This window comes from Lottia gigantea (assembly GCF_000327385.1).
Source record: "Lottia gigantea unplaced genomic scaffold LOTGIsca_3, whole genome shotgun sequence".
Lineage (NCBI taxonomy): Eukaryota > Metazoa > Mollusca > Gastropoda > Lottiidae > Lottia > Lottia gigantea.
Window position 1 is genome coordinate 3,179,892 of NW_008708986.1, and position 12,941 is coordinate 3,192,832.

The window sequence follows — 12,941 nt, forward strand, 5'->3', positions numbered from 1 at the left end:
AAATCCGACTTAGTAACTCGAGAATCCGACTTATTAACTCGAAAATGGGTCACAAATATTTTTTTTTTTTCAAATCCGAGTTAGTAACTCGAAAATCCGACTTAGTAACTCGAAAATCCGACTAAGTAACTCGAAAATCAGACTTAGTAACTCGAAAATCAGACTTAGTAACTCGAAAATCAGACTTAGTAACTAAAAAATCCGTCTGAGTAACTCGAAAATTCCTAAATGTCGCTAAAGGATGATTCACTCTCATCATCTTACTGATTCATTTTCATCATCTTACTGATTCACTCTCATCATCTTACTGATTCACTCTCATCATCTTACTGATTCACTCTCATCATCTTACTGATTCACTCTCATCATACTCCTGGTTCACTCTCATCATCTTCCTGATTCACTCTCCACATCTCCCCGATTAACTCTTACCGGAATATTAAAACCCCTCTAGCATTAGGAAAGCCCACTCAACTTTAACCGAATTCGAAAAAATTTAACAAATGCACTAGTTTTTGCGGATTTTATTCATAATGTTACTGAAGAACATGCTGATTTGATTGTTAAATATGCCCTCATCTACTGTCCGCTTCCATGTTTATACCTTTTAGTGAGTTTGGTATTTAAGCAATTGCTGAAAAATAATCTTCGTGATATAATATGTTGAAATGAATAGCTCCTTTATATGGTGACTCACTTACGACATACTGATTCACTCTCATCATCTTACTGATTCTCTCTCATCATCTTACTGATTCACTCTCATCATACTCCTGGTTCACTCTCATCATCTTCCTGATTCACTCTCCACATCTCCCTGATTAACTCTTACCGGAATATTATGACGCCAAGTCGACATATTTTTAAGTCGATATGATACAATAAAACACGTTAAATCGACATATTCGGCATGGTGTAGATGGTGTATATTGGTATATATTAAAGGTCGATGGTGTATATTGGTTTATATTAATGGTAGATGGTGTATATTGGTATATATTAATGGTAGATGGTGTATATTGGTGTATATTAAAGGTAGATGGTGTATATTGGTATATATTAATGGTAGATGGTGTATATTGGTGTATATTAAAGGTAGATGGTGTATATTGGTTTATATTAAAGGTAGATGGTGTATATTGGTTTATATTAATGTTAAATGGTGTATATTCGTGTATATTAATTGTAGATGGTGTATATTGGTATATATTAAAGGTCGATGGTGTATATTGGTTTATATTAAAGATACCAAAACATCACCGAGTTACATAGTAGGATATTCGAGTTATTAAAAAAATAAATATGTGTAGCCCATTTTAGAGTTAGTGAGTCAGATTTTTAAATTAGTAAGTCGGATTTTCGAGTTACTTAGTCGGATTTTCGAGTTACTAAGTCGGAAAAAAAATATATGTGTAGCCCATTTTCGAGTTAATAAGTCGGATTTTCGAGTTACGAAGTCGGATTTTCGAGTTACTAAGTCGGATTTGAAAAAAAAAAAATATATTTGGCACTATTACGCTTCCGTAGAAAAGAGTATTGTCTCAAGGTAAATTGACCACAAATTACGGTCAAAGTTAAATCAGTCACGAGGTCATGATGTATATAGGCCACACAATATCGTCAGACGATAATAAATTGATCACAGAGTAAATTGTTACTACTAATTGGTCACAAATTAAATGAGTAAAAGGTAAATGGTCACTAGTGTGGTCACAAAGAAATTGGTCACAATAATATTAAAGTTTCTTCAGATTATGTGACACAAAATCATATTTTTTGAAATTACGAAAACAAAGCAGAGCGAAAAAATCGACTGCATATCAAACCGTGATCGATTTGTCACGCAATAACAATATTATTTATTTGAATCGTTGAAGGGCCTGGTCTTTGAAGGTCACATATTGACGATTCAATATAGTGTCCATTGTTCCAAAAGAGTCGAACAACATCCACTACCAAATCTATACCATTTCCTACTACTAAATCTAACAACTGCCCCACTACAAGTCCTGAAACGTTACCTAATAATAAACAGTTCAACAACATTATCACTTACTACGAGTCCAACAACATTTCTTACTTACAGTCCTATATCGCTCCCTACTACCCGATGGTGATGTTTTCGGACTAGTAGAAAGGGTGGGGGAATGGACTTGTAGTAGGTGATGATGTAGGCCTGGTAGTAGGCGGAGGGATTGTAGGATTGGTTGTGAGACATAATTTTGGACTGGAATTTGGAAAAGACTGTGGTAATAGCGGACTGGTGGTAGGAGACGCTTGTTTGACTTGAAGAAGAGGGTGTTGTAAGATTGTTTACTATTAGGTGATATTCAAGGACTTGTAGTAGGGGATATTGTAGGATTGGTAGTAGATATTTTGAACTGATAGATGGAGATTATTTCTGGCTGTAGGGGATGTTAAGGGACTGGTTTTGGGCAATTTTATGAAAATTTGTGAAAACATTTTTTTGGATAAAAAGTATGTGTTACAATGTAAGGGACTCCTGAAGATTCTTATAGAGTATTCAATGTTTTAATTAAATTTTCGCAATAATAACCACAAACAACCATCATAAATGAATTCCTTGACCCTTGGTGCCCTAGAAGCAAACTTATGACAAAAATAGTACTCGGAATATCAGGGATGGCGGCCATTTTGAATTTTGTCCATAAAAATATTTTCCCAAGTGTGCCAAAGTGGCACTCAGTGAATATGTGTTCAGAATGGCTATATGAAGCAGAAAAACAATAAAACATTGTATATACTCCCATATGCTACTGTATTACGCACCGCTTTCAACATTAAAATAAACAGCTGCGTGGTGCAAACAATTACTGAGTAACATTGAATTTTGTTTTTTTATTGTTTTTTTTTTTGTTTTTTTTACTACAGCTTTATTCATCAACATATACATGTACATGATGATAACAATATAAAATTATATAGTACCTTAAATAGTTTACTCCAAGTGTCAGTACCCCATTTATAACTTTACTAAGTGCATATTTTTATACGTTATAATTATATTGTTCTACTTGATACATGAATTTAAGATGACTGATTAGTGCCACTATATGTATACCCTTTTCATTTTCACTGTTTTATGAATATATAGTTTTGTTGCCAGAATAATACAATTTAGTGCCAAGTTGGATTTGTGTGGTTGTCTCCCAAAAATAATATCAATTTCAGAAAATTGGATTTTTTGGCTCGTTCTTGTGCTTATAAGTTCAGCTAGTCTATGCCAGTTAGGTTAAATACTATCGCAACCAAACAATATGTGGGTTTCATTTTCTCTATGGGCATTGCATAGGCTACAAGTATCGCCATCTATCACCTCAATGATTTTAAGGTAGGCTTTTAGCGGTAGTATTCTTTGTATTTTATGCGATATTGTAGCCACTGCAAGCCTGTATCTGAGGTTATGCTAAAGGTTGTACTATGTATTTGTTGCCAATCCTTTTGACTCAAGTTATAGACCTTATTCCATCTTTTAACAGCTGTTGGAGTACCAGGAGATGGCCTGAGTATATTATATATTTCCTTACAGCCTCTTCTAGTTTTCATGAGACAAGCAATGTGCGAGGGTATGAAGGGTTCGTGGGGGGTGTTATCTAGCACAATTTTTTGCTTTTTGGAAAAAGCTCTCAGATTCCTGGCGATGCCATTGTATTTCAGGTGGCAAACAACCTCAATATTAAATTTTTGTTCAAACTCTACATGTTTTAGAAGACATCCCTGTGAATCATAAAAGTCTTTCACAAATTTTACCCCACCATCATACCACTCCTTTAGGAATACACACTGATTGTAAATATTACATATACTACTATACCAGATAGGCAATCTACAAAAATTCTGGAAACAATCAATCTCATCAGTCTGTTTTTAATCAAAGCACTTGAAGGCTTGAAACACATTTTTCCAGAATACATTAGTTCAAAAAAGTATTACAAACTTCAGGTCCAAATTCTGTATGTATCTCGAAACATCATTACCCCATGAAGTATTTAGGATATTAATCCAAGATTGACTACCTGATTTTATTTTCCTAATCCATGTTATTTTTAAGGCCAAAATAAAGTTCATCATATTTAGACCACACTCAATATACTCTTGTGTAATAATATCCTTTCTGATTTTATTGCGATTTGAGCCCCATATAAACATCATAAACTCTGCCATAAGCGTTTTTATTACTTGATCCGAGGGATTCGGTAGTGAGATAAATAGATGATTGAGGTTTGGAATTGCAAGTGTTTTTAGGACTGTGAATTGGTGTCAAGATTCTCCTACTCCATGTTTAGGGATCTGTTTGTTATAGTTTAACTGAACAATTTCATCTAAATCGGTAGAAAATTCAATACCAAGCAAGTTAAAATGATTTACGCCCCTTTCAAATTTCCACCTATCATGGTGGTATACATCTCGACTGAACTTTTTTGAACCAATCCAAATTATTTTAGTTTTGTTTTGTGATATATTCCAAGACATCAAGTGCTGCAAGAAAGGATTTTTTTGTTCCGTTGAGCATGAGAGAGGTATCGTCAGCAAATTGTGAGATAACATACTCAGTTTGTCCTATAAAAATTCCAGTGATATGATTGTTGTTTTTAATAAGAATTGCCAAAATTTCAACACAAAGGATGAATATATATGGGGCGATTGCCGACATCCACGTTGGACTTCAAGTTGTTCGGACAGATACCCATTTTGTGCTACGGAGGCTTTCATATTTTTGTTCAAAACTTTGATCCAGGATTTGACAGTTACATTGAATTAACTGAAATTATCTCGGCTGTCTGAACAAATCAGTCTCCGACTTTCTGAGATTTTTCCCAGCCTGGGGTCAGGTACAATGGATGCCGTCTTGGTCCAAGATTCATTGAATAGGTTCTAGCAAGAAAAGCATAGCCTCTGGGGCAATTACTTTATCACCGAGTACTTGGACAAGGGAGTTTTCTGAAGTTCATCAGTTGTAAAGGGCAGATTCATTTTCATCTAGTATGTGCACGTATCACGTTTCTCTGGTCCACTGCAAAGTTAGTTTTTCGATTCATGAAACTGAGGGAGTGGTACTTTGTTACTGCTCGCACCAAACCATTAGGTCTTCCTTCTGTTTGTATCTCTCTCCAACTCTGTCACCAATGCCCCCAAGGGCTGCTTGAAATGAGTTAGAGAAGACTTAGTAGCGTTCATAGATTTGTTTTCGATGCGAGTCTCGTTGATGTTTTTCCAATTGTTCTCTGTGACTTTCAAGAATGTCTGTTTGGCAGTGAGATAGCGACTTAGTGTTTTCCTTCATAACTTTACTGCATGATACAGGTGCTCGACAACCAAGATTTTGACAAGTCCTGTTTTTGCTAGAGATTCTCAGGATAGTCTCCATGACATCTCCGGCTCACACATCAACAACAGCGTCTTGTATTTCCCTTACGTTCCAAAAACAAAGCTTTCAGTGTATTTTATCAAATTTGCATTTGCGATTCGTGATTTTGGTCTGCCAAGGGTTTTTCCACCCTCTTTACTTGGCCCCTGTATGTAATATTTATTATCAGATGATCACTACCATGGTTCCCAGTCGAAACGCCCCAGCGATCGCATTGTTAGGCTTTATGTTAATTTTATTCTCTCAGCCAGAATTTTACACGCTGGTCGAAATCAGAATCCAAGACCACAATTTCATTTTGTCCAACGTAGCTAAGACATTTTGTCAACTTCATACGTACATTTTTGCTCAAATACTAGTAATTTTTATCACCATGAGTTAATTGACAATATTTGCAGCTAACAAATTGTCGTATTTTAAATATACTTCATTGTTACGCAAAGAATTATGAATTTTGATACAAGAAACACATCTATTGGACATTTTGAAATTTGAAAGCTTAATGTGTATCTTTGGTAGTGATAGCCTACTACGCTGTATAATATGTGGTGGTTCAAAATAATTTATGGAAAGGATTTTTAGGCGGGTTGTCCCGTTAGTCTGAACACCTGATATAAACCTTTTACGCAAAATGTATAAAAATGAAATTAATATATAAAAAAAACTTACGGATGTAAAACCATATAATCGCCGGCAATGGTCCTTTTGGATTCATAACTAACAACAGGTGGAAATTCACACCAGCATTTACAAAGATTGGAACCTTGGTACGTACTTATGCTGTTATATTACTATGGTTACAACTTCAACTCAAACATGAAATTATGGTTAACTAAAAACTTTAATTAAACAGAACAAAAATGAAAAACTTCTCAGCAATAAAGTAATCAATAATTTTTTATTTATCAAATGTTGAATGTCTCCAATACAATGATTTGTAATTATAAATTTCAATCAATTTTCTTCCATTAGTACAAATACTAACCAACGAAATGCCAAGTTAATAACACAACACAATTATAAAATTTCAAATTTTAATATTGGTATAAGGAACTACACGAAATGTAAAAAGATAATAGGGCGGAACCCTGTAATGAGTTGGTGGGTGGAGCCCTATATAGCGTAGCAGCTGTGAGTAAGAACATGGACGATTGACAGGGCTTAGCATCATGACGTTACCTTGTGACATTGTAGGCTAAATGAATGAAAATCAAAATAAATCTAGAGCTAGTCAAAACCATCGTTTAAACCTCTCCAAAATACACCAGTGATGCATTGTTGTAAATATAGGGAAGTTTTAATGTGAATGAAAATGATTGAAACTCAATCTGGAACCATATAAATCTAAAATAAACTGAACGTAAGTGATAAAATAAATTAAGACCCCTGAAACTTAGGGGTTGAATAGTATTATTGAATTGTAAGACTACTATAAAACTGAAAACAGATAAATCAAAATATCATTCTCTTTCTTGCTTGAAAATGTATTGAAGAAAATCGGAAGACATGGCAGACAGTGACAAATGATCAACTATGTAAGATCATGTGATAAAGTCAATTACTGTAAATCAGGTTATAAACGGCGCCTATTTCATAAGCTTCAATTAAAGTTCTCGAGCTAAATTAGAAGAAAATTAACAGCCGAATTCCAATGAGTGACCGATCAAGAAAGGTCAAAAGTATTTTTTTTGTTAATCCAGACTATACTTACTCTACTTACATGGACATATAATATAATTGGTTAAAACTCTTTATTATATGCAATGAGAACATAATATTATGATTAAGAATACATGATAATTCATTAGAAACACCAATCAAATAGTTTGCTTAAGTTAAACAGTCACATTACAAACCCAACACATCAGACACGTTGGGGTCAAATGTCCAAAGCACACCCCCATTCCTCATACCATGTCAAAACCCGTATTCGTGATACGATGATCTGACCCTCCATATCGAAAGTGAAATTTCTTGATAAATATATGTTATATAAAACTTTAAATCTGAATCACTTCTTAATCATTCATCATCAGGTTAAGAATGAAATATATACAGCAATGAAGCACGCAAGAAGAAAAATGCAAATGAAATTTGAAATCTCCATGAATTGCAAGTCATTAATTAGCAAATAATTGAATACACCAAAATTGGAACAAAAACATTAGCTTTCACAATTTAATTTTCAAACAAGCAACGATTTAATTCAAATTTTTGGTATATTTGACCACCTAGGGTCTCACATGATCCCAATCTAATCACAGTCATCGTTAACAAATTTTAACTTTGAAGGTCATATCCTTTTGCCCAGTCTGCAAATAACTATGGAAGGAAGGTCTTATTCGATCCGGTGGCCTATATGTTATTCTTCACTAAAATGTAATGTAGCTTAACTTTTGCATTTTTTATAGTCTGGAATTTCAGCATCTACAGGCCGTTAGCAATATCTTAAATCTATGTATTGCATTTTAGACCACAGCCACAAACTACATCCAGGTTATTCAGATTAGATTTTAAATACAAGATAGAATAAAAGACAAATAAACAACCGAATTTCAAATCTAGTTTCTCGTCTTAATTTTCTAGGTTTTTCAGGATTTTCATTGTTCAGTGTAGCTTAATGCTTAGTGTATTGATTGATATATATAAGAATCAAGCCTATGTTGGTATTTATAAATACAATGATGTAAATCCATAGCTGATTTTATGGAGTGTACCTCACTAAAATTCATATATCAAGATTTTTGATGAATAATATCTCGAGAAGTGTCCGAACTTGTAGCGGTTATTCTCATCGATATTTTATATTCACCGAAGTGGACTCTCTCTCTCTCTAAATATTCATCCAAGTAACTTCTATAGTTTTTTTTAAAGAATAAGGAAACAAATCTTTAAATAACATTAATATAGGTTGTAATTGGTTCCTGTTTTTATATTCAATGGATCACATTAGTTAAGCTATTTATCGTCAACCATTAACCCACCTTTGACAATGGGAACCGAGCATTTGATTCTTAATGGATATTTGATTGTTCACTCAGAACAAATAAGACTTGCTATACGAACTAAAATAGATAAATAATTGAATTTAATATTTAGCTGTAATATAGTCTCTACGCCTGGCTTCTGTTCAACGCATTTATGTGTAGGCAGAATCCCTCATCGGATATATTTTGTTGATATTTTCATTAACCAGTGGTATGTTCTTTGGTGAACATGTTATAACAGAGAAGACTTCATTAAAGTATTAATTATATTGTAAACTAAACATTATATACACAGCCGTGTTTCAAGACATGCGGACTAGATTAAATCATAGAATAGGACTAAACGACCTCCTTGGTCAATTCGTCTTAAAGGGACATTACTCTGTTATGATATCCAGACTACATTTAAGCGTATGAGTCTGAATAATTATATTATAAGGATATTATCCTCCAACCAGTTGTCATATTGGGTTTTTGACAGAACAACGTATTTCTACAGTTCCTCAAGTTTCTAGTAGACCACCATGCCGAATACATTCCTGCATATGGTCAAGGGGAGATAATTTGATCTAAGTATGGTTTGTAGTCCTGATATAACACTATCAATTCTAATCCTTAGCACTTTCATATTATGTACATGTATAGCGTAATGTCGTAATTCGAAAAAAACTAAGATCACGATCGTGTAGGTTATTACACTTGCCACCATTGCAAAGCCAGAGGAGGAAGGGGAAGTGTCTCTCCGAGGCGATGCTAGTAGGGTCTATGACCTGTTCAAGCCGGGGTTCTTGGGGGTATTATAGGCATTTTCACCTTTCACATGCCTGTATTCACCTAAATACTCACTGATTGGTACACGTTTTGCATGTCTCTTGACATTTGTAATACATAGAATTCCAGAAGGAAGTGAAAGCGTGAATTCAAACTATTTTAAATATCGTAACTATTCGTTTTATTGTTTGAGTAGTGTTGGAAATCATAAAATATTTGATAAGATGTGAAAAAGGTAGTAAATTGTCCAAACGAGAGTTATTTATTAATTTATTAACTTCGTGACCTCTTTAAATATAGTCTAAAATACTATGCATAGAAGTGTTCTTTTCAATATCGGTTACTCCGCTACCTATAGAATTCTCCGTTCTGCAATTTTGCTGTCGGGATTTCTGATCAAGTATGATGCTTCTCGAAGTCTTCTACATACTTCGTGTGCGTATCGGGGACACTGATAGCATCGATTATCAATGTTCAGACAGGCATATGCCATTCATTAATTCACTAAACCTAAGTGTTTTGTGCGCAGATATCGAAAATACTTTTATAAGCTTTTTTTTGATGGTGACGTTACATACGGTTTAGCATTTGCATAGGCTACTATAAATACAGGAACCACAGTCAGCTGACGGACAATTGGAATGATGTAAGTAGGACCATACACATGAAAAATGAAAACCTCTTTACAATCCATTCAGGATAAAGCGTGTTTTATGACATTACACAAGGAAAAAAACATAAAGAGAAATACGAAAAAAACGTATGAGTACAAACACATCTTAAATCGTATCTATTGACAAAATCAACATAGAGACAAGCCATAAAACAATAAACTATATTTGAAATGTAACATTCTTGTATTAGTTTTCACGCTATCTCTAATAAACTATATCATAAACCACCCTTTAAAGGTGTTATCCAGTATATTTAACGAGAATGTAGTGTGCCTCGTCGATATATATATAAAAAAAGTTGGACCAATCCTTTCAGTATTATTATTCTCGAAACTTGATTTGATTTAATTCAACCAATTAATTCATTGTAAAGAAAACATTTTAGTAACGTTGTAGTATTTTTAACCAATTTTTAAGGTGTGTGGATCGAGTAAATAAAAATAACGAAATGTGACTTAATCTTTTCTACAATTGTTCATCAATATATGGGGTTTTGTAAATATCATATGATTTATGTTTTTTTTTCTTTTATGCCAGAAGTTGGACGAAATCCTTTTACAACTATATGATAGAAATGTTTCCAAACACAGAGTGAAAAAAGGCAAATCCAACAAATAGACTGATCAAATTGTATGATGATTTGGGCTGCATAAAGAAAGAGGGGAAGGAGGTGTTGAAGTGATGGGAATATGAGATTGTAGTGTTAAAGGTTAGGATGAACTTAGGATCTTTATCTGTTGAATCTCCACTCTAGACAGATACGTTAAACTGAAAATATAATACAGCTCAATCGTTTAACAGTAAGTTCAAGATCGAACACATGAAACTTTACCATACGCAAAAAATGTATTTTAGACGAAATGCTCCAATGGTTGACAAAAATTGAACCTCTGAATTAATGTAATATAGCTTAAGAGACCTGTTATAAAAGAGGTTTCTTTTATATAACATGTAAGAAACTGATTCTGTTATTATAATGAATTTACACCCGTATTTCATTTTTCCTTAAATGAAGCCTTCATTCTCTGGTAAAAGCTTACTCTTAACAATTCCTTTAAAAGGGAAATTTTAAGAGCAATAAAATTTCTCTCGACTGTCCATATAGCCAATTAATAATATCCAGCAACCAAGGACAAACACTACATAACTTACTAATATTACAGATAACACAATATCATATAGCAGACAGTATTAATTAGAATCTTGCTTGGCTTTAATTGGTAATCAAGGACGATCGTGACTTAAAATAATCACCTTGTTTTATTATAAGACGTTGCGGCTAAATTCGGAATAAATTTGTAGTGACTTTTAACACCATCATTGGCGATTCAGAACTCCAGTGTCACAGATCATCATTATTCTTCAAAAGAAATTATTAGAAGTGTGTGGTGCTCCTGTGGATATTCCACTGAAGCAAATGTAAACGGGTGGGCTATGGGCTGATATAATGAGAAAACAGTCGGATTACATTTTGAAAACTAAAATCTAACTTCAGGATGAACCATACGTCTACGTGGAAAAAGCCGTCCATATACAATATCAAGGAAGTGGCAGAGTTATCCACCCCTGTCTTGTCTGCAAACTACCACCAGTTCTTGTATTTAAACAAACAACTTCGCATCCTAGAGCGATCAGAAACAACATACATTAATAATATAACTATAGAACAGAAAATAATGTATCGTCGTTACATGGAGAAACTTTACCGCTCAAAAATAAATTTTGCTCGGATGTGGGAAAACAAGGATATGGAAAGAAACCTTCGAGGTCAGAAGCTTAGTTACCTCAATAATGGAGGCGTGAATATGGAAGCAGAGGCTACTTTTCTTAAACTTTTACAAAGAAGAGCTCTATCAGCTCAGATAAGTAAGGGGAAACGTTCAGTGTCTGATTCAAGTCAAGCATCTTCAGAAGAATTTGAGTCATTCATGGACAACATTACGATAGGACAAAGCCGAAGAAGTAAGCCGATGACACCTTGCTTCGATCGTGGTAGAAGAAATGCCACCAATACACGTCAAGGTACAGTAAGACCAGTAACAGCTGTAGGGGTTAATGTCGATAAGGAATTCAATGTTTTGCCAGGTGTTTCGGGGAATGGAACTGACGCAAAAATTCAAAACTTTATAAAAATTGTGATAGGTGAACTTGAAAATGGCGGAAGCTCAGATGATGAAAAAGATACAAATAGTTTTGTAGAGGTTCCCAAGCTGAAACTAAGACCTAAAACATGCTCTGGTAAAATTCAAAGGCGCCACACAACTACAACTATGGATGTTCGATACCTGATGCCATCACCACCAAAGGAACCAAGAAAGAAACGTCGCTCCATTTTTGTTGAAAATTCTCGTCAAAAGAAACTTGACCAACAGATTGAAAAGCTCAGATCAAGGGACTTTAGGAGTGAAATAAAATCATTGTGTGAATCGCTGGAGCCTTACATTTCCCAAGATGGTGATCATTTGGACTATTATTCCCAGAAAGTTATGGACAGTATTGCGTCTTCACAAAGGAACAAATGGACAGCGGGAATAATCACGCCATGTGCTGAACGGTAAATTGATACTAGGAGCAAAACTTTTTGTCATCTCCAAAGAAATGCCTCGGATAGTCTTCGTTAAAATACTCCATATTAGATGATGGAAAGGAATAAATCTGCAGCCATAACACAAAATACTTCCTTCAAAAGAGTTGAAACAATGAAATGTGCCGTTTTGTTTTTGAATGAAATTTGGACTGATGCGAAGTGTCAAGACTTTATTTATAAAGATGCTCACAATGCCGGAGAACTTGATACAGACAATCCTGAAAAATGGATTTGCAGACTGTGATTATAGTTATCACACCCTCGTGCAAGCGGAATAAGAAATTACCTGGGTTCAACTTACCCAAGGGATGCTATTTTAATCCTCCCATCATTGGTTAAAGTTCATGTGCAGCTAGACTGTATAGAACCGTTTATGGGCTGGTGGCCTACCCCTTGCCCTATCTTCAAAGACCATAACTCGACCAATATTGAAAATGAAAGTTCAACATGCTCTGTGTCTATTTCAGTCAACAGCAGAAATTCAAAATATGCACACTTTCTAGAAAATTAAATATTTTCGAGATGAGATCGCT

General features: G+C 34.3%; 2 protein-coding genes across 2 annotated transcripts; both read left to right on the forward strand.

Moving 5' to 3' along the window:
* Positions 1-912: 912 nt before the first annotated feature.
* On the forward strand, positions 913-1,272 carry LOTGIDRAFT_104893 (hypothetical protein; the record flags this gene model as incomplete). The annotated part of the gene is made up of 1 exon (XM_009057220.1): positions 913-1,272. A coding segment is annotated over one exon (360 nt), but the record flags the coding sequence as incomplete, so codon positions are not given.
* A 10,045-nt stretch (positions 1,273-11,317) lies between these two features.
* Positions 11,318-12,379, forward strand: LOTGIDRAFT_153319 (hypothetical protein; the record flags this gene model as incomplete). The annotated part of the gene is made up of 1 exon (XM_009057221.1): positions 11,318-12,379. One exon carries the CDS (start codon positions 11,318-11,320, stop codon positions 12,377-12,379), a length of 1,062 nt encoding a protein of 353 aa, XP_009055469.1.
* Between the last annotated feature and the right edge of the window lie 562 nt (positions 12,380-12,941).